The sequence below is a fragment of the Meles meles genome, chromosome 6 (assembly GCF_922984935.1).
Source record: "Meles meles chromosome 6, mMelMel3.1 paternal haplotype, whole genome shotgun sequence".
NCBI lineage: Eukaryota > Metazoa > Chordata > Mammalia > Carnivora > Mustelidae > Meles > Meles meles.
Genome location: NC_060071.1, coordinates 41,950,371 through 41,974,290, shown reverse-complemented (window position 1 = coordinate 41,974,290; position 23,920 = coordinate 41,950,371). Strand labels below are relative to the sequence as shown.

The 23,920-nt window shown below is 36.0% G+C and overlaps 1 protein-coding gene across 6 annotated transcripts in view; it reads right to left on the bottom strand.

Annotated features, from left to right (window-relative positions):
- The window catches only part of TCF12 (transcription factor 12), a 385,612-nt gene that overhangs the window by 83,110 nt on the left and 278,582 nt on the right, over positions 1-23,920 (bottom strand). For all 6 annotated transcript variants that reach the window (XM_046007718.1, XM_046007720.1, XM_046007721.1 and 3 more), the window contains one exon: positions 2,650-2,785. In XM_046007718.1, the coding sequence (XP_045863674.1) occupies positions 2,650-2,785 (136 nt within the window). The remainder of the gene's footprint in view (positions 1-2,649; positions 2,786-23,920) is intronic.

The following is a 23,920-nucleotide window of genomic DNA, read 5'->3' as shown; positions in this document are numbered from 1 at the left end:
ACTAACAAATATAGTATCCTTTGAGTAAACGCCACACTCTATACCAAGAGAGTCAACTGAACTGCTCCTATCAGTTTGGAACTCATCAATCTATTTTGGATTAATAACTAGCAGAAGATGTTTTATTTAGTTTAGGACAGTTTATACTGCCTATGTAAATAGAAATGTTTCTTTTCTTTTTTTTGTTAGAGAGGAGCGGGGGAGGGACAGAGGGAGAGACAGAGAATCTTAAGCAGGGCTCCACGTCCAGCATGAAGCTTGACATGGGGCTTGATCTCACAACCCTGAGATCATAGTCTGAGCCAAAATTAAGAGTCAGAAGCTGAACAACTGAGTCACCCAGGCTTATTATATAAAATGCTTATTTTATATTTTTATCTCATCACTGGCTGCCACTGCACAATTATGTACATAATGTTCTATTTAAAAACAATGAATTTGGGATTCATAGTTTACTTTTGAGGGGTTGCAAAGTCCAACAGTTTAGAGAGTAAGCTGGCTGGATTCAAATTTCAGCTCCTAATTTCAGCAGCAATAAATACAGTGGCTTTGTGAACTTGGGCAAGTTATTTTTAATCTCTTTGAGCTTCCGTTACATAAGATGTAAAAAGGGAATAACACCCCTTAGAGCTATTGTAGTAAAGATAATATGGAAAGATGTTTGGGGCAGCCTGACAAGAGAGTGACAATAAATTTTAGCCATTATTACTATGTTCATATTAAATTCTGTGGCAAAATATTACAATTTAGATAGCTAGATGCTGTTTTGCAGAATGCAGATTTCGTAAAGCATTTAAGCAGCTTGAAAAGATACTGAGGTGGGTACAGATGATCTCTGAAGTCCTTTCAACTCTGAGATTTTATGAGTAACTACAATGCCAAGAAAGAGTCGCAGGGTGAGAAATAACAATGAAGAATGGAATAATACTCCACTAAGTGGTATTCATACAGGAAATGAGCGGGCTTCCCTGGGTACCAAGTCTTGGCTAAGTTGCTTAGCTTCCTGGGTCTTGATTTCTCATCTGTAACACAGGTTAATATTACAACCTCAGAGAACTTTTGTAAAGATATATACTTGGCATGGAGGAGATAAAAGTATCGATCACTATCATAACCAAAATGAAAAAATGAAAATGAAGATATAAGTTTTAATTTCTGGAAAACTTGAGTTTTCATACCTCCACCCTAATTTCTAGTGAATCAATAACTCATTTTCTCCCTGAATTCTTAGTAGTATTATATTGGTCCATATTAGTGCTTTTTGACATAGTATGTTCTCACATAGCTTACTAACAAGATATTTCTCTAGTGACACTAACACATCTATATTTTCTTTCTTTTTTTAAGATTTTATTTATTTATTTCACAGAGATCACAAGTAGGCAGAGAGGCAGGCAGAGAGAGGAGGAAGCAGGCTCCCCACTGAGTGGAGAGCCCGATTCGGGGCTCAATCCCAGGACCCTGCAATCATGACCTGAGCCGAAGGCAGAGGCTTTAACCCACTGAGCCACCAGCACCCTTATGACATATTTTCTTTTAGTGGGATATATTTATTTCAGAAGCTGGCCTATCCTTGAAAGAATTATCCTGTACAACTTCAATTTTGTGTAAAGTTAAGATTCCTATGAAGGAATCATCAATAATTCTCACACTTAAAAACTGCTTGGATAAGGTGCCAGAGTGTACCTGAGGCTTGCTGTAAGCAGCAACACAAAACAGACTGGCCTGGTCAGGGTATGTATAAGGCATAAAAGAAGGAAGCTAAAGAAAATTAGGGTTCAAAACTTAATATTACTGAGTTTCCTTTTGAGGTGATGCTTTGGAACGAGACAGAGATGATGGCTGCACAGCACTGTGAATATACTACACTTCACTGCATTGTACATTTTAATATGACTGATGTAACCTCAAATTTTTAAAAAATGGGGAGAAAACTTCAAATGCAAAGAACACTGGATGTGGAGTCAGAAAATCTTAAATTTTATCTTCGGTAAACCATCTACTAATTATATGAGTATGTCCTCTTGAGCCTCATTTTATGTTAAATCTAGTTATTACATTCACTGACCAGCAGGGCTGTTGGACCAAAGAGATGACAAAGTATATAAAACCACAATGTTGGGGCGCCTGGTGGCTCAGTGGGTTAAAGCCTCTGCCTTCAGCTCAGGTCATGGTCTCAGGGTCCTGGGATCGAGCCCCACATTGGGCTCTCTGCTTGGCGGGAGCCTGCTTCCTCCTCTCTCCCTGTCTGCCTCTCTGACTACTTGTAATCTCTGTCTATCAAATACATAAATAAAATCTTAAAAAAAAACAACAACAAAAAAACCCCCACAATGTTAACTGTCCAGCATTATATCAATCTCAGTCAAAAATAAGGTATTAATATTAGCCCATGACATTTTTACTATAATAGGAAAAACTAGTCCCACTTTTCACTATTTAGTTCCGCTTATGATGACCAAACAAGAATATTAAATTGATTTTGTTTATTAAATATCTGATACATTATTTTATGCAAATTAGCCTTATTATCAACATTATACCTAAGAAACCAAATTTCTACTAAATAAAAGTGTAGCCAGAAGACTAAGAGTTTAAAAAAAGAAAAGGAACATTTGTAAGACAGGATTTGTTGTACAACACACTTACCAAGTGCTGCAGAATCATGGAGTGGTCTTCTCCTGGAACTTGAGGCAGAGAATGAGTAGTATGGTGTTCCAGGTTTTCCTGAAGAAGAGAGCTGTGCTGGGCTTCCAAGCCCCAGATCTTGTCTCAGGAGACTAGACTATAAAACAAAGCCAAGGAAAGAAGTTATCTTCCTACTGATAACAACCCAAACCTGAAAGTATCACTACTTCTGAGTTATTCCTGATGGTTATTCAGAGGATGCTAGTACCTTCAACCATGCCGTGTAGATGCATCCGATAAAATACTTGAGTTCTAGGAGACCATTGGTTTAAACTTATATTTTCTTTCCCTATCTTCACGTTGCCTGCTTTCTAGTAAATATTCAGATCTATGCAATCTTAAGGTTGAAAGACACTTTAGTTACAATGTGGTCCACCCTTTAATCAAGAATATTTTTGAAAAATGGTCACCAAGTCTTTGCTTGAATGCTTTCATGACCATACATGGCAGTCTATTCTGTTCTTCTTCCTTTTAGGATAGCTTTCATTATTTGAAGACTGCCAATATTGTCAAGATTAGCCATTTCTGTTTTCTTCAACTACATCTCATGGCATGGGACTGAATGAAATCCTCATCATTTCTGACATAAGACCTCTGGATTTATTTTCAGTTTGTCAAAGTGTCTTGTAAAACGGAATGGATAACAATGCCCCAGATGTGGCCTGATTAGTGCAGAGTCATTTTCAACACTGCATTTAAATAACCCATTTGTGCTAGCTCATATTAAAAGTTTAGGAGTGATCACATGCTGTTACTCTTTATTGCATATCTTGCTATCAAATCCTGTCCCAACAGTTTCCTTGTTCAGTTGTGTTTTTTGTTCCAAGTGCAACAGTTAACATTTACCTGATAAAATTCATTTTCTTACATTTTATCCATAATATTCCTTTCTGCCTTTTTTGGATTCCGAGTCTGTCAACTGATGCACTTGCTAGTCTTTCTAGTATTGGGGCATAAAAAATGGGATTAAAAAAAAAAGACATCAGGATGATAAGGCTGAGGTGATCCCTATGCTATGCTATATGCTACAGTGACATGAGACTTTGTCAAGTGCTTCACTGAAATCCAGAGATTCAGCAGCCCTGACCTACTAAACCAGTGACCCTAACATAAAGTAAATGAAGCCAATTTGGCAGAATTTGGTTCCAACTTTCTGGTAGTAGATGGAAAAAGGCCTCAACTGGAAAGGGTGCTGGATACAGTTGAGAGAATGCTCTCATGTGAAAAGAGCTGTGATCCCTTTAACAGACTATCTTCCTACCCCAAGTTTAATACCTGCCATCACCATATTCTTAGTAGTTGTCCTTTTAGCCACTGATTATCACAGAGGTACTGCTCTGGTCAGGAAAAAATCAGAACTTCGTAATAGTGGTCATAGTAGCCCAGTTCCTGCCTCCATTCTAATAATTAAGGAAAACTCTCTTTCAGTTTATCACATATTTAATGATTTTAAGTAATTTTTGTTATGTTTCAGCTTTAAAAAATTAGGTGGAACTCACATAGCATACAATTAACCATTGCAAAGTTTCTAGTCAGTGACATCTGGTGCATTCACAATGTTATATGACCATCACCATCTAGTTATAGAACATTTTTATCACCTCCAAAGGAAACCTTATTGTATTAATCGGTTACTTCCATTCTTCCCCTCCTCTAGCCTTTGCAACAACTAATTTCCTATCTCTATCAATTCACCTATTCTGAGTATTTCATATAATATGGAACCATATGGGACCCTCTTTCACTTCACATTTTTTGAAGTGCATCCTCACTGTAGTTTTTATCAGTACTTCATCCCTTATTAGGGCTGAATAATATTCCATTGTATAAACATACTATAATTTGTTTATCCATTCGTGCACTGATGGGACATTTTAGTTGTTTCTGGTTTTAGACTCCTGGGCATAGTGTTGCCATGAATATCGTGTATGGGTATTTGTCAGAGTACCTGTTTTCAGTTCTTATGGGAGATACTCAAGAACAGAATTGCTGGATCATGTGACAATTTAAGGAACTTCCAAACTGTTTTTCACAATGGCTGTGTCACTTTACATTCCGCCCAGCAATGTATGAGGATTCTAATTACATTCTTACCAACACTTGTTACTTGCTCTTTTTTTCCCTCTTCTTTCCTCAATTATAGCCATCTTTGTGGGCATGAAGTAGTATCTTACTGTGGTTTGATTTCCATTTCCCTAATGATTAATGATGTTGAATATTCCTTCATAGGCCTGATGACCTTTTGTATATCTTCCTTAGAAAAATATCAGTTCAAGTTCTTTGACCTTGAAGTCAAGTTCTTTGACCTATGAAGGAATGAATATTCCTTCATAGGCCTGATGACCTTTTGTATATCTTCCTTAGAAAAATATCAGTTCAAGTTCATTTTTGAATTGGGTTGTATTTTTACTGTAAGAATTATTTTATTTTATTTTATTTATTTGACAGAGATCACAAGTAGGCAGAGAGGCAGGCAGAGAGAGGAGGAAGCACAACCCCTGCTAAGCAGAGATCCCGATGCGGGGCTTGATCCCAGGACCCTGGGATCATGACCTGAGCTGAAGGCAGAGGCTTTAACACACTGAGCCACCCAGGTACCCCTTATCCAGTTCGAATACTACACATTTATCAGATATATGACTTGCATGTCCCATTTTGTAGGTTGTCTTTTCACTTTGTTAAACAAAAGATTTTATTTATTTATTTGAAAGGGGGAAGAGAGAGCATGTGTGCATACAAGCAGGGGGAGCAGCAGAGGGAGAGGGAGAAGCAGACTCCCTGCTGAGCAGGGAGCCTGATGCAGGACTCGATCTGAGGACCCTGGGATCATGCCTTGAGCTGAAGGCAGGTGCTTAACTGACTGAGCCACCCAGACATCCCGGTCTTTTCACCTCTTTAACATCCCTGAATAAACACAAGTTTTTAATTTTGATGAAGTCTAACTTACCTTATTATTTTCTTTGTTATGCTTTGGTGTCATATCTAAGGATCCACTGCCAAAGTCAAGGTAATGAAGATCTATCCCTATATTTTCTTCTAAGAATATATAGTTTTAACTCATACATAGATCACTGACGCACTTTGAATTAATTTTTGTATATGGTAGAAGGTACGGGGCCAACTTCATTCGTTTGAAAGTGTATATCCAGTTATGCTAGCACCATTTGTTAAAAAGAACAGTACTTCCTTACTCAGTGCTCTTGGCACCCTTTGATGAAAATCAATTGCTTATAGATACTTGGGTTTATATCTGGACTCTCAATCTTATCCTCTTTGTCTGTATGTCTGCCTTATGCCAGCTCTATAGTGTAGTTTTGTAGTAAGTTTTGAAATTGAAAAGATTGCGTACTCCAACTTTATTCTTCTTTTTCAATACTGTTTTGGCTATTTGGGGTTCTTTGAGATTACACATAACTTTGAGAACCAGCATTTCCATTTATATAAAAAGATATCACTGGAATTTTGATAGGGATTGCACTTTGAGGAGTTTTGTCATCTTAACATCATTAAGTCTTCTGACCAATGAACACTAACAATTTTTCTGTTTATTTAGGTATTAATTTCTTTCAGCAGTGCTTTGTAGTTTCCTGTATATAAGACTTACACTTTGTAGTTAAATTTATTCTTAGGTATTTTATTCTTTTTGGATGCTAAATGGAGTTGGTGACTTAATTTTATTTTTGGTTTGTTCATTATTAGTGTATAGAATAGAACTATTTTTTGTGTGTTGATCATGAATCTTGCAACTATGGTAGTAAATTCATTATTAGCTCAAATAGCTTCTTTTTATTTTTTAATTTTAATTTTTACTTTTTTTTAAAAGTTTTACTTATTTATTTGACAGACACAGAGAGAGAGAGACAGTGAGAGAGGGAACACAAGTCGGGAAAGGGAGAGGGAGAAGCAGGCTCCCTACTGAGCAAGGAGCCCGATGTGGGATTTGATCCCAGGACCCTAGCATCATGACCGGAGCTGAAGGCAGACACTTAATTGACTGAGCCACCCAGGCATCCCTAGATATCCTTGTCTTGTACTTAATCCTCTACACCAAACATGGGGCTCAAAGTCACAATTCTGAGAACAAGAGTCACATATTCTACTGACTGAGACAGCCAGATGCCCCATCTTGTTCACAATCTTAGTGGGAAAGGCTTTCATACTTTTACCATTAGGCATGATATCAGCTATAGGTTTTTCATAAATGACCTTTATTGAGTAGAAAAAGCTCCCTCCTGGTCCTAATTTGTTAAGTGTTTTTATCATGAAAGGATGTTGGATTTTTCAGATGCTTTTTCTGCACTGATTGAGATGATCAAATGATTTCTCCCCTTCATTCTGTTAATAACTTACAATGATCACTTCTCATATGTTGAACTACCTTTGCAGCCTTTTTTTTGTTTTGTTTTTTAAAGATTTTTATTTATTTGACAGACAGAGATCACAAGTAGCCAGAGAGGCAGGCAGAGAGAGATGGGGAAGCAGGCTCCCTGGCGAGCAGAGAGCCCGATGTGGGGCTCGATCCCAGGACCCTGGGATCACGACCTGAGCTGAAGGCAGATGCTTTAACTCACTGAACCACCCAGGTGCCCCTACCCTTGTATTCTTGAGATAAAACCTACTTGGATCATGGTGTATATTCCTTTTAATATGCTGCTAGATTTAGCTTGCTTTTTTGTAAAGGATTTTTTACATTAATATACAAAAAAAGATATAGACCTGTAGTTTCCTTTTTCCTGGGACATCTGTGTCTGGCTTTATCCAGGATAATGCTGGCTTCATAGAATAAGTGTTTATTTAAGGACGGGTGTTCATTCTTCTTTAAATGACTGGTAGAATTCATTAGTGAAGTCATTTGGTCCTAGGTTTCTCTTTTTTGAAAGAATTTTTATTACTGATTCAGTCTCTTGTTTTAGCTTTGTTTAGATTTTCTATCTCCTCTTGAGTCAGTTTTCATAGGGTGTGTATTTCCAGGACTTTGTCCATTTCATCTCGGTTGTCTAATTTATTAGCATACAGTTATTCATAGCATTCATTTATAATACTTTTTATTTTTGTAAAGCTGGTGGTAATATTCCCTATTTTCATTTCTGATTTTAGTGATTTGACTTTTTTTTCCCTTAGTCAATGTAACTAAAGGTTTGACAGTTTTTGATCTTTTCAAAGAACCAACTTTTGATTTTGTTGATTCTGTTATTTTTTAAAAAAATTTTTATTATTTATTTATTTATTTGACAGAGAGTGAGATCACAAGTAGACAGAGAGGCAGGCAGAGAGAGAGAGAGAGGGAAGCAGGCTCCCTGCTGAGCAGAGAGCCCGATTCGGGACTCGATCCCAGGACCCTGAGATCATGACCCGAGCCGAAGGCAGCGTCTTAACCCACTGAGCCACCCAGGGGCCCTTTTTTATTCTCCATTTTAAAAATTTCTGCTCTAATCTTTATTATTCCCTTTCTTCTGCTGGTTTTCAGTTTAGTTTACTCTTCTTTTTTTAGGTTCTTATGTTATAAAGTTAGGTTACTGATTTGAGATCTTTTCTAATGCAGGTATTTACAACTATAAATTTTCCTCTGATCACTCCTTTCACTGCATCTAATGTTTTGCTATCTTTTCTTGTAATTTTCATTTGATTTTTCAGTTTGTTTAAAAAAGCCTATTCAGCAATGCTGGAGCACACATGAGCTAATCAATTACTAAACCAAAGATCATTACATCTCTCAGAAATGCTTATAATCAAGAAAATTTTTTCAGACTCTCAAAACATAAATTATTCTTTGAATAGTTGGTATCTTCCTTTATAAAGGATAAAAGTGAGGAAAAGAAAATTTCAAACACCAGACAATATATATGTGTACATGAAAAGACTACATAACATCAATATAATTATTTAGTGTTTATTGCATAAATTCCAACAGATTGGAATTTATACAGGTTGGAATTTATGAGATGATGCTCAACAGACTGGAAAAGGAAGGTGTGATTATCAGACATAAAGGAGAAACAGTCTCTCTTACGATAATAATCTCCAGAAGAAATGCTGAAATTGAGAAAATATATGTAACACAGGTATTATTTCTATTTCTATAAGAAACCATTAGCAGTGACTCTCCTGATTATGTTACTCATGTGAATAGTGCAACCCAGGAATCATCAAATCTCCAACACATACACTGAGATTTCCATTGTCACACCTGTTTTGTCTTTCTTTTTTTGTCATGCTGGGCACATTCAACATACCTAAAATAGCAATCAGAATATGGCTCATAGTATGCTAGATGGAACATATTATTACCAACATGTTTGAGGGCAGGGGTCATGCACCTTGAAATTTTCCTCTAAATATCACTAATCTTTTACTAAGATGTTCCCTCCTCAGTGTAAAACTTACTTTCAGGACGGCATGCTTTGAGGCACCTGCTATATATATTACATCATGTACATTTTCATGTAGAAGGGACAAAAGAACCTGGTCATTTTATTTTATTTTATTTTATTTTTTTATTTGACAGATAGAGATTACAAGTAGGCAGAGAGGCAGGCAGAGAGAGAGAGAGGAGGAAGCAGGCTCCCAGCCAAGCAGAGAGCCCGATGCGGGGCTCGATCCCAGGACCCTGGGATCATGACCTGAGCTGAAGGCAGAGGCTTTAACCCGCTGAGCCACCCAGGCGCCCCGAACCTGGTCATTTTACACAATTAAACAAATTCTGACATGAAATGGGCATATAAGATGATGATTTACAACAGGGGTCAATTTCAAGGCCTACAGGTCAAATTGCACCTGGTTTTGAAAATACTTCTATTAGAACACAGTCTCACTATTCATTTATGTATTGGCTATGACTGTTTTCATGCTACATTGGGAAGAGGCTAGTAGTTGCAATGGAGATTGTATGATTAGCAAAGCTTAAAATATTTACTATCTGGACCTTTTTGGAAGATGTTTACTGACCCCTTATATAATGCTTTGGTGGAGGGACAAAGGACTAAGTATGTCGAATGGTGAAGAACTCATAAGTTTTAAGATAAAGATAGAGAAACTTTCAGATGAGTAAATTGTAGCCAGTGAATTACTTCGTCAAAGAAGTAAAATATAGTTACACTAAAGACTGACAGAGGCATAAATAATCTAAATGATGAATAGGGAAATACATTTCTTATATTCCTAATATTCCTAAAAGTAGGCAGAATGTCTACAAAAACTATGATGTCCTAAAAACAGCATGGGCTTTGGAATTAGCTACCCTGAGTTCCAACCCTGACTGTATGATTCTGGATAAATTATCTAACATTAATGCATTAGTTTCCTTTTGTATAATGGGCATATTAATAATTTGCTCACAGGTTAGCCAGTAGAAGTAAATAAGGGTTAAATGAAAGTAAGTAGCATGGTTTTAGGCCCTAATGAAAATAAAAAACTCAATTTCTTTGGGTTCTTTCCCCATAGATTACCACATTGTAAGGATCACAAAAGAATGAAAATGAGGTGAATGACATTTTATATACTGTTTCCTGGGCACAAACTCTATCCCCTAAGTCAGGAGACCCTGTCTTCCCTGAATCCAAGCTGACTAAGTTACAACTCCTAATGGCTATAGTAAGAAAAGAATGTTGGAAATCAGAGAATGAACAGTCCCCTAGAGAGAGGGTTGACAATTAGAGGCTAAATTCAAAGAGGAGTGTGACATATTCAAACTATACCAATTGAGATCAAGAAGAAATAGAAAATTGCCAACTTACTCTGAAAATGATTCAGCAGATGTGTCTTTGTATTATAAACTCACATACAACATACAAACATACACACATACTGAGTGAAAGAAAAGGAATGTGTATGCAGAAATGTGGTGAAATATTTATGAAACTTCGTTAAGAGCACATGGACATCTACTATATTATTCTTGTATCTTTTCTGTGGGTTTGTAATTTTTCAAAATAAAAAGTTGGGAGAAAATCAGAGTAAATATCAAGGACTGACCAGCATACTTAAAAATGTACCATCTCAATTAATATTTACTGCAATATTATTATATAAATTATATGTTGTACAGATAACAAGTAGTAGAACCCCAATTTGAATCTAGGTCTGTTTAAGAGGCTCTTTCTTTATTACAAAGAAGACTTCTACGATAGCCCAGGAACCTAATTACCACTTACAAGACTGCTAACTTGAAAAAAGAGAAGTGACCTGTAAATGACTTTATGGATTACAATCCTAAAACTGTATTATCTATAGAACACATACGGTAGGTTTTGCACATATGCATGACATAAAGGAAGAAAAAGAAGAACAAAGGTTTTTAGGAAAAAAAACCTTACTTGTTACCAATTTTAATGTTGATAAACCTTTCTCCTTGCTATAGATAAATATGGAGATATGGTTAGGAAACATTCTGTATTCTTGTTCTACAGTGAATATTTTTTTTTTTTCTACAGTGAATAGTAACACTAAAAAAACCTCATAGATGTTCTTCATTCAGCTGTCCTAATCATAGAAATAACCACATCTGCTTGTTCAATCTGTATGATGATTTATAGGATTAGGTAAGGTAAATGTAGGAGAAATTGTTTCTTTTTAAGAACACAAGATGATATTCTATCCTGTTAATTCAAATGAATTGTTCAGTACTATAAGAAATACAAAAAAAGTTTCAGACAATATTTTCCTCACAAGGATTTGATAATCTAGGAAATAATACCCATGAAACTAATGGAAAATGACTAAAAAAATCAAGGGCCAAGTTATATGAAGCGTAACATTTTGATATTCTACCACTAATAAAATTATCTTTTATTTGATTCTTCAAACATTTTGGTAACACTAAAGCACAAATAATAAACTATTTTAACTTTTGTCCTAAAATAAAATTATGTATCAGCTCCTATTATTGATTTTCCGGCCTGCTTAAAAACAAATGAGAGGCATTATTGATTACCACTGATCTTGTCCTGGAGGTATCTCAGGCAAAAAGAATACACAATCCCTGAGGATACAGAACTAGGCAAAGCAGTTTTATTCTGCAGAGCTGTCTTATTCAAGGCAGAATTAGTTTTCTGAAATGACAGACCGCTAAATTTCTTAACACAGGCTTAGGGGAGAATTTTTTTAATAGCCATCTAGAACCTCAACTATGAAAAATATATCTAATTACTGAAGAATAACCAATGAAGGTTCATCCCTGGAACACTAATATGACCTAGATTATTATAATAAAAACCAGAGTAAGTTTCATTTTTTTATATTTATTATTTGTTTTATTTTAAATTATGTATGATAAACCTTTAACCTTCCATAAAAATCCCTATTTTGTATGGAATTTTAGTAGCCTATTACATATATATATGTATATATGTGTGTGTGTGTGCATGTGTATATATATATACATATATATATATATATATATATTCCACTCCCCCAGTTCTCTCTCCCTCTTTAAGTGTTTGAAAAACCTTGACTCTAAAACGTGAACTTGAAAACAGACTAGTCAGCGTAAGTCCTCATGGTGATACTGACTAAAAAGTAAAGGAAGGAATAGAGTAGTGAGATTGGCCAACATCAGTTATTGATGTAATTTCTTAAGTATCTTGGAAGGCACACTAAATGTGATTTAATAGGAAATGCAGAAGAATATCCTATATAAGAATGGTGGGGCTCGGCAACCCAGAGGATTCAGAAGGACACTGCAGTAATTTGGATATTCTTTACCCTTAAAATGGAAAGTGTCTGAAATCTTGATCAACATAAATGTGCTTCCTCAGAACTGCTTTTCACCATTAAATGGCTTGGCCCAAACAGTACTAAATATACTTTGATATCAATTCATAACTTCCGTTTAAATTAGGACCTAATTAACCCTATGTCAAAAATTGTTAGTGTAAAAAAAAAATTGTTAGTGTCATTTTATGATCAGAATGAAGCACTAACTCATCAGTGATCTGTTTTCTAGAAAAGTAAGATTCAAACTAACTAATGTTATAGTCACCCATTGCAAAAACTTTAAAATATTTAACATGGACTTATGGAACCTCTGTTGTATACTTTCTACACAATTCTTTAATTTCATGCCTATTTTACAGCCCTGAGACGGTACACAGTTTTAATATATAAAGGCTAGCAGCTGTTCCCAGATTTGTCTTTTTGAAAGGGGAGTGTACTAATTAAAGAGGTAAAAAAAAAAAAGTATAAAACACAATCAAGATAAAGAACATAAACTGTTAGAATTTCTCAGTTGAGTTCTTTATACTATATCATGCGTTTCTTTTGTCACTGAGGGATGAAGAAACAAAACTGTTGTAAGAGCAAAATTCGTATAGTTTTGACATATTTGTAACTTTTTTTTTTTACTTGAGAAACATCACAGTACAGTTTAGTTTTAAGTCTGCCTGAAGTTTCAGAGATTATGACAGGGAAACTGGAGAGTGAAAAAGAAGCCTCTCACAATCCAATAAAAAACTCAGAGGATAAAGGTAACTAGGGCAAAATATAAATGTAGGGCTTTTATACTGTACCAGTCTTCTGTTAATTTTTTACAAATAATTAAAAAACAGACTGTAATAAATTTTGAATTTGGAAAACACTGATATTTGTGAAATAATTGTATTATGATGCAAATTCATTTACATCGAAATTCCAGGGATATGTTAGCAATTATCAGCATGTTGTTAAAGAATTCTATCCTGAGAATCTCATTAGATAGTGATGCAAACTACAGTTGTTATCATTCTGAGAACAAAGGGATCTTGAATGAGTAATCAATAGCAACTGGCAGAAAATGAGACATTAATTATGATCCTCTCTAGTGTTTTGTCTAAGGCAAGATTTCATTAAATGCTTTGTGCAACCTGAATAGTTCCAAGTCATTACCAACACTTTGGACAATACATTAATTGAAGGGAGATGGGGAATGAACAGGGAAATAAAGTAAAAGAAAACCTGAGATGTTTCCATTCCTTCCCCCAGGTCAATAAAAACACACCAACCACCACTACCCAACTGTTAGGCTTGTTCTTTCACAAGCCCCAAATCTTATAATCTCAACATGGTCTCTTGAAAATTTAATTATCATTTTCTCTACTTAAAGTGTCAGGCAGGTTTGAGAAGATAATGACAGTCATCCATCAAATGCATGCTGCTAAGGCAATCAGCCCAATCTTTAAGAAACTACCTATGTACTATTAAATTAGTAAAACATGGTAATCTTAGCAGTTTAAATTTCCCAATCTTCTTTAATTATCAGTAGCAGAGGGAAATTTTACCATCTTAATATTTCATTTTCACTAATTTTCTCTGAAAATTTTCTCTCAAGTCCTGCATCAGCCAATGAAAAGGTATTGAGTGGGAAAGTATGGGGTATAGATCAATAATGGGAAAACTGGGGGGTATAAAAAGAAAAATTATGATGAAAACCATTAAAAACCATTTTAACATATCCAGTGTTTAAATAATTGCAAATATGCAATGAGCATGGCTTTCTTTTAGGTTTTTATAGGTTCCGATTAAGAGAGTCCCTACTTTCAAAATGCTGTAAGGCATTTCTTGAAAGCATACTTTTTCTGAGGTTAGCAAGCCAGCATACTCTAAGCCCATCTTCTTCCTAAGTGAGCAGTTTTTTTGAATGTGTGAAGTTAGAAACTTCCTTGTTAAATATAGTCCTCTAAAAGTCTTCCTGCAAAGTTACAGTGTGCCTTTGAAACCTTTCTTTTATGAATAAAAAGGAGCCTGCTATGTGAGGTGCTAACCAACATTAGAACAGGAGATAAAGAAATGTCATTTCTCTCCTGCTTTTGTGGAAGTGGTATTACGTAGTCCTAAGATTTTCAGCAGAGTTCTGATACTTAGAAACCACTCCTTTTCCCTTTAATGCTAGCTTTCACATCTTGTAAATGACTACCACCCCTTCCCAACAATCCCTTGCATTTTGAAGAATACAATTAAGACTAACATAAAACACCTTACAGCAGTAGGCATGTAGTTAGATAAGCAATACTTTTGAATTGAAACATTCCCTACTGGAACATCTAGAAGTTAAGCTTTTTATTTTGGGAGTTTTCAAATATAAACAAAAATAGGGGAAAAAACCCCTAGTATAATGAACCTTCCTATACCTCTCACCCAACTTTTTTTTTAAAAGATTTGAGAGAGAGCAAGAGAATGTGTTTGTGTGAGAGAGAGAGCTCAAGCAGAGAGGATGCGGGGCTCAATCCCAGCACCCTGGGATGATGACCTGAGCTGAAGGCATTTGCTTAACTGACTGAGCCACCCAGGCATCCACCTTTCACCCAGCTTTAGTAACTTCCAGCATTCTGCTGTTCCTGCTTCATTTATTCTGCCAACTCTCAGTTCTTGGTATGGCCCTCACAATTGACAACAATATCTTGTAATCATGAATACCCAGTCTGACATGTAATGCCCGGGTGACAAAAGGTTACCTCTTCTGTCAATTTTTTTCCTGAGATGGTATCTAATCTCTAGCCATTATTTAATATACTCTTTTCTTCTGAAATAAGTTTCCAAAAGAATAAATTTTTAAACAATGTTCCCAAAAAACACTGAGTACCACCAAAAGTATAATTAGCAAGTTTTATGGAGAGAACAGAAACAATGAAGTTTTCCCCTGCCAAGTAACCTCTGCATCATTTTTCTTTGGCCTTTAACAGAAGCAGGAAATTATACTTGCCTAAGGCCTGATACTTTAGATGAGACTTTCTTTCTACAAAGTAATTTATTTTACCTATGTTACAAACTCAGAAGCTCACTCTGCAGGTAGCTAGCTGATGGCTAGGTCACAGAATTCAGATTCAAAGATTTTCTGAATACCCCCTGAATACCAGTAAGCACAGCTCCTTCACACACTACTTCATGAGTGAATCATCTCTTTGAGCTTCAACACTGATCCACAGGCACTTTTATGTCTTTTTAACACTCCTGACTCCCAACAATCCTCCCATCACCATCAATTAAGTCTATTGCCAAAAGATGCTGTACGTACTAGAAACCTCTTGACTCCTGCCGAATTTTAAGACCAATATTCAATTCTGACATGACCTATTCTTACAACACCACTGCTCCTTTACTACTTGTTGCACTTGTTCTTTTGTCTCGAGGTATTCAATATCAAGATTTTTTTCCCCAGTCCCAAAGTTTAATCACAGCTTCACTTCCTTCTTTTGAAAACTAGCCCACAAGGTCTATTACTTTAACCATTACCTCATCACTACTTCAGTTCTTTTATCCTTAGCCATTTACCAGCTATGAAACATTGGATAAATTACATACTCTCCAAGGCTTCAGGTTCCTCAGTTGTCAAATGGAAAAACAGTAACAGCAACAACAGCAACACCTTTGTCATATGCAAGAACCATATGAAATGTCTGTAAGGTGCTTAGCACAATGCCTGGCACTAGTAAACTATGATAGATGTTAGCCCTTATGTTTAGGCATACCTTTTTTTTTTTTTTTTAAAGATGTTATTTATTTATTTGACAGAGATCACAAGCAGACAGAGAGGAGGAAGCAGGCTCCCTGCCAAGCAGAGAGCTGGACGTGGGGCTCAATCCCAGGACCACGAGATCACAACAGGAGCCGAAGGCAGAGGCTTTAACCCACTTAGCCACCCAGGCGCCCCTAGACATACCTTGTTTTATTGTACTTTGCCGATACTGCACATTTTACAAATTGCAGGTTTGTGGCAACCTTCTGGCAAGAAAGTCCACAGGCACCATTTCTGCAAGAGCATTTGCTAACTTTGTGTCTCTGTGTCACATTTTGGTGATTTTTTTTTTTTGAGAATTGAGAATTTTGGTAAAAATTCTTGCAATATTTCAAATTTCTTTATTATTACTATATTTGTTGTGGTGATCTGTAATCACTGATCTTGATGTTACTATTGTAACTGCTTTGGGGCACCACAAACTGTGCCCATATAAGATGGTAAATTTATTTGATAAATGTTGTGTGTGTTCTAACTGCTCCACTGACCAGTCGTTCTCTGTCTCTATTCCTCTCTTTGAGCCTCCTGACTTCCTGAGACACAACAATATTCAAATTAGGCCAATTAATAACCCAACAATGGCCTCTAAAAGTTCAGGTGAAAGGAGGAATCCCATGTCTCTCTCTTCAAGTCAAAAGCTGGACATGATTAAGCTCAGTGAGGAGGGCATGTCAAATGTGGAGATAGGAAGAAAGCTAATCCACTTGCACCAATCAGTTAACCAAGCCCATGAATACAAAGGAAAGGTTCTTGAAGGAAATTAAAAGTGCTATTCCAGTGAATATGGGAATGGTAAGAAAGCCAAACAGCCTTAATGTTGATAGGGAGAAAGTTTTAGTGGTCTGGATAGAAGATCAAACTACTACAAACTACAACATTCCCTTAAGGCAAAGCCTAATCCAGAGCAAGGCCTTAACTCTCCTCAATCCTTTGAAGCTGAGAGAGTAGAGGAAGCTGCAGAAGAAAAGTATTAATTTAGAGAACCTGGTCCATAAAGTTTAAGGAAAGAAACCATTTCTGTAATATAAAAGTGTATAGTGAAGCAGCAAGTGCTGATACAGAAGCAACAGCAAGTTATCCAGAAGATTTACTAAGATAATTAATGAAGCTGGCTACACTCAGCAAGAAATTTTCAGTGTAAATGAAACAGTGTTCTATCACAAAATGATGCCATCTAGGTCTTTCATAGCTGAGGAAGAGGTGTCAATGCCTGACTTCAAAGCTTCATAGGACAGATTGATTCTCTTGTCAGGGGCTAATACAGCTGATGACTTTTAGTTAAAGCCACTGCTCATTAGCCATTATTAAAATCCTTGGGCCCTTAAGAATTATGCTAAATATACTCTGCCTGTGCTCTATAAATATAACAACAAAGCCTGGATGACAGCATATCTGTTTAGTTTACATGGTTTATTGAATACTTTGAGCCCACTGTTGAGACCTGTTGCTTAGAAAAAAGAGAAGCCTGTCAAAATATTATTGCTCATTGACAGTGAACCTGGTCACTCAAGAGCTCTGATGGAGATATACAATGAGATTAGTGTTGTTTTCATGCCTACTCACAAAACATCCATTCTGCAGCCATGGATCAAAAAGAGTAATTTTGGGGGCGCCTGGGTGGCTCAGTGCATTAAAGCCTCTGCCTTCGGCTCAGGTCATGATCCCAGGGTCCTGGGATCGAGCCCTGCATCGGGCTCTCTGCTTGGCGGGGAGCCTGATTCCTCCTCTCTCTCTCTCTCTCTCTGCCTGCCTCTCTCCCTACTTGTGATCTCTGTCAATAAATAAATAAAATCTTTTTTAAAAAAAAAAGAGTAATTTTTACTTTCAAGTCTTATTATTAAAGAAGTACATGTCATAAGGCTAGAGCTGCCATGGATAGCAATTCCTCTGATGGATCTGTGCAAATCAACTGAAAGCCTTCTAGAAAGGATTCACCATCCTACATGCTGTTAAGAACACTTGTGATTCACAGGCAGAGGTCAAATTATCAACATGAACAGGAGTCTGGAAGAAGTTGATTCCAATCCTAATGGATGATTTGGAGGAGTGGAGGAAGTAACGGCAGATGAGGTAGAAGCAGCAAGAGAACTGGAATTAAAGTCTGAAGATGCAGCTGAATTGCCAGCAGTCTTATGATAAAATTTTAACAGACAAGAGTTGCTCCTTATGGATGAGGAAAGAAAGTGGTTTCTCAAGATGGAATCTACTTCTGATATAGATACGATGAAGACAGTTGACATGACAAAGGATTTAGACATTAGAATAAACTTTGGTAAGAGGATTGATCTCAATTTTAAAAGGTCTACTGTAGGGGCACCTGGGTGGCTCAGTCGTTAGCTATCTGCCTTCAGCTCAGGTAGGAGTCCTGGGGTCCTGGGATCCTGGGATCCAGCCCTACACTTGGTTTCCCTTCCTGCTTGGCGGGAGGCCTGCTTCTCCTCTCCCACTCCCCCTTGCTTGTGTTCCCTGTCTAGCAGTCTCTCTCTCTCTGTCAATTAAAAAAATAAAGTGTTAAAAAAAAAAAGTCTACTGTAGGTAAAACTGTTCATCAAACAGGATCATGTGGTATAGAGAAATTGTTTGTGAAAGAAAGAGGCCATTGATGTGGCAAACTTCATTGTTGTCTTATTTTAAGAAACTGTGACAGCCACCCCAGTTTCAGCAACCACCACCCTGATTGGTCAGCAGACATTAACAGTGAGGCAAGACCCTCCAAGAGCAAAAATATGATGGCTCATTTGAAAGCTTGGACAATAGCTAACATTTTAAAGCAATAAGGCATTTTTATTTTTTACTGTTTTTAATGATTACAAAATTTTATTTATTTTATGGAGGGGGAGGGGCAGGGAGAGAGGGAGAAAGAGTCTCAAGCAGACTCCATGCTGAGTGCACAGCCCCATGTGGGACTCAATCCCATGACCCCAAGATCAAAACTTGAGCTGAAACCAAGACTCTGACGCTCAACTGGCTGTGCCACCTGGGTACCTGCAATAAAGTATTTTTTTTTTTAAATAAAAGATTTATTTATTTGTTTTGAGAGAGAGAGTGCGAGCGTGTGCACAAGAGAAAAAGCACATGCATGAGAAAGAGCAGGGAAAGAGGAGACAGAGAATCTCAAGCAGACTCCCCAGAGAGTGCAGAGCCCAACATAGGGCTTGATTTGATGACCCATGAGATCATGACCAGAGCTGAAATCAAGAGTCAGATGGTTAACTGACTGAGCCCCACAGGTGCTCCTGCAATAAAGTATTTTAAAATTAAGATATTTACATTGTTCTTTCAGATATAATGCTACTGCATACTCTAACAGACTAAAGTATAGTGTAAACCTAACTTTATAAATGCAATGGGAAAGCAAAAAAATTATCCGACTCACTTCATTGTGATACTCGCTTTATTGCAGTGATCTGGAGCTGAACCTGCAAAACTTCTGAGGTGTATTTGTATTTTCACTATTATCGTTAACCTATCCAGTCAAACATTTGCTATCTATGCTTCTACATTTAGTCTGCTGAGTACTACTGGAATAACGATTAAGACATATATAAAACTATATAGGTTAAGTCAACAGTTTCTGGTCTCTAACCTGAGCTGAATCATCAACACCTCTTGGAAAGCCTTTTACTTGTCATGAGAGAGCCCACAGAATTGAAAGAAAATTTTCAGGTATTTTATTTCAATAAAACAACATATGCTCTAATCTTTCTAATATAAAAATCTCAGTAAAGTGTATGTCTAGCCTATGCTTGAACACATTCAGTGAGAAGAAAGTCACTATCCACCAAAGCTGACTATTCCATCCTCTATATTATGAAAACATTCCTTCTTACATTAAGTTAAAATCAGGATTGCTAACGCCTACCCATCATCCAAAGTTTTAACCTTAAAAGTTATAGAACAAGCCAAATTATGCTTCAAATATTTGAAGATGCTTCTCATGAAAGTCTTCTTAAAAGTAGACCGCCCTCCCCTCAGTCCTTTAATCACTTCCCATATGCTAGAGTTGCAAATTACTTTATCTGCAAGTTCTCCAAGTCAGTTTTAGTTTACTTAATCCTGTTTTGAAATGCATATGCTCAGAATGGTATACAGTATCAACCTCCTTATTCTAAATAATATGTTTCCAGTAATTCAGCCTAAAACTAAAGTCCTTAATATTAGGCTTGCTGTTATGAAGAAATATGCAAATTGTTCTTTAAAACAACTAGCTTTAATTAAACCTCTTGAAGAAATAGCAGGTCAATACAGGATTGGCCACATATGCAAGCCACTGATTCTCTTGTCAGAAACAATACTTGTGTAGGAAAAATTTGTGTTTTGATGGAAAATTATGCATTATGTGGAGTAGGGTTAGTTCTGTAACTATTCAACTCTATCTTTGCAGCAAGAAAAAAGCCATAGTCAATATGTAAATGAACAGGAATGGCTATGTTTTAATAAAACCATTTACCCAAAAAATGGGGGTGGGAATATTTGGCTGATAGCCATAAATTTGCCGACCCCCTACTCCAGAACACAACTTTCTAGGTTTTATGGGAGTTATTTTACAACTCTGTAAATTATAGGTAACTGATAGCAATGTAAAAACATTCTTTTCAGTGAAGGGATGAACAGCTATTCTCCACTCTTAATACCTCTACCACCCTGCTCCAAAGGAGAAAAAAAAAGTCTGACCTACATTTGAACATTAATTTCCATAATTTTAAAAATTTATTAAATGTTTGCTAATGAATTATAGTTGACATATGTTTTAGTATAGTTTCAGGTATACAATAAGTTTACATAGTGACTTCACAATTCTATTTATTACACAATGCTCACCATGATAAGTGTAGTTTTCATTTGTTACTATGTAACATTACATTACTATACAACATTACAACATTACAATATTACAATATTACAATATTACTGACTGGAAGTATTCTCTATGTTGTACTTTTTATCTCCATGACATTTATTTTGTAACTGAAAGTTTGCATATCTTAATTTCCTTCACCTATTTCATTCACTCCCCCACCTCTGGCAACTATCAGTTTGTTCTCTGTATTTATGAGTCTTTTTCTTCTTTTGTTGTTTTGTTTCTTTTTTAGTCATTTCCATAATTTTGATCTATGACTGTACCTGTTTTTGGATTCTCTTTTGAACTGGTTTAGACACCTTATAAATTTCTTCACTGAGGAGATAAAATCTATATACATACTCAGTTTTTATCTGGAGGAGAGTCATGAATTTACATATTTTAATAAATCTATCTTTTAACACATGGAATGTGCTGTTGTTCTAGGATAACTAAGATCTGTCTAAACTACCCCTTATTCCACTGTTCATGACCATGTTTTAGAGCAATTAGGCCATCTCAAATAGTTTCCTTGGGTCCAGTTTATAAATTCTCTTGTATATCTGGAACCAAATTTAACTTTTCTAAGAAACACCTGTATTTTTTATCTTGCCTTGTGTGCAACCTGCAACCCTTACAGGATAAGTCTTTGGTTAAGCATTCAAGCAACATTCTTACAATTCAAACATCTCACACCATTACTTAAAACAAGTATTTCATTCAAACCAAACTAAAATGTTACTATTCCTAGAATACACACTCACTTTTTTACTCATTCAAAGTACATTCATTCAAAAGGTATTCACTGATACGTTCAATTTGTCAGGCAAAAAGTAGCTGATGAAAATACAACAAGCAGCCATTGACCCTGCCCTCACAAAGCTTATAGTTTCAGTGGGAGAAAATAAAGGAAGGCAGCTACAAAAGGTGTTGAATATTATTATTTCTATTTATATTGGCCATATGTTCTCTTTCCCTAAGATGTCTTTCTCTCTACTTGGTCAAATTTTACTCATTCTCCAAGATTTTAGAGTTGTACGCTTCCTTTGCAAAATCTTCTCTGTATCAAAAATCACATTAATTTCACTCTCAGTTTTTTTTTTCTCTTCTGAGTTCTAACTCACATCTGTGCCACTTTCTTGAGATTTACTACAAGTTATCTTATCATTCTAATAAATTTTCTGTGTGTACAGAGCTAGTGTCCCTCATCTAGAATGCAAGCTTCTTGAGGACTGATGCTAAATCTTTTATTCTGTTGCCTGGTCCAGATCCTTATACATGGTAAAACAAGAAAATTCCCATTGATTCCTTATCTTTTAATCAAGTCTTATAGTGTGTGAAGCCCTTTCCTTGATATTTTTCACCCACTAAGAAGCAGGGGAGAAAAGATGAAACATTTAAATTGTTAAGTGAATTTGGTTTGCTTAAAATGGAAGTTGCAATAGATTTTTTAAAAACTGGGAATGTAGTAATTCTTAATGGCATAATAGTTCTTAGATAATAAGGGATTCTTATTAAAAACAAAGAACACTAAAAATGCTAAACTCTGGCCAATAAAATGTTAAAATGCAATGAACACATTATGCTGTGGAATATGGATCTATAATTAGTATTATGTAATCTGTGCAAAACTCCCATTATTTGATTAAAGGAGTTTTGAATTAAGTAAACCACTTAAGGAATTTATTTTTAATGTATAAAAATTTATAAAAAAGACCTCAAACCAAATGAAATACAAAGATGAAACAATTAGGATTACTAATACTTTAAAACACATTAAACGTTCTGTGTTAACTTAATTTTATGAGTAAAAGCAATGATAAGGTTCAGGATATACTACCTCCAAACATGGTACCTTGGCATATTGAATATTTTAAGATGAGGAGAAACTGCCAGGAGCAAGAAGTTCATTCTAAGTGTCCCCTCCCAGGCCCTACTTCCCTAAAATAGGCCATAATATCCTCATGTGAGAGATGCCATTCCTATGCCAGGAGGAAAGGAACATCCTATATCCAAAGACAAAGGGATGTCAAGAAGAATCCTAAGAAATAGGCCTTATTAAATTTCCCCTAGTTTACTACAGTTACCTCATATTCCTTAATCTGTTCATATTCCTCCATGACTATCCACTCTTCATCAAACCTAGCATAAATATACCTAAGTCTGTGTCTTCGCCTTCATTTCCTTATGAAGACTCTCCCAAAACTTAGATTAAATAAACCTGTATGCTTTTCTCCTGTTAATCGGTCTTTGTCAGTCTGCTTTTCAGACCCAGATAGGAACCTTAAGAGGGTTGAGGAAAACTTTTCTACCCTATGGGCAGTAAGATTTTCTCATGTTCTTATTGATATCTTAGGCTAGGTAATTATTCTATAGGCCTCATCCTTTAGGGGTTTCTCTAAATATACTGTCAGAAATCACCTCATCAAGCAACACAGTTAAACTCCAGAACTAGTTGTTCTCACTGGCTAAGGTAAATAGTCCTCCCTTAGGAAAGCAACTTTATGGGAAGGAGGGGGAGGCAGGAGAAACAAAAAGAGAAATAGCCACACCACAAGAATCTTTTATTAAGCAACCTGTAGTCCTAAAAATGATTCTGTTCTTGAAATTACCATGGAATTATACAAATCCAGAAGGGACTGGAAATTTGTTCATCCACTGCACTTAAACTTCCTGCCATGAAGAGAAAACCCACAGAAGCGTTGGGTAACCTTATTACATACTTGTAGACTTCTTTCTATATCCTGGAAACCAGTTCTTTGTCAGACAGGTTTTGCAAGTATTGACTCCCAGATGTGGCTGTCAATTCATATTTTTCTTTTTTATTGGAGGACTTTTTATAAGCCTTTAATTTTGATTAAGTCTAATTTATCATTTTTCTCTTTCGTGGTTTTTAAATTTTTGTATTC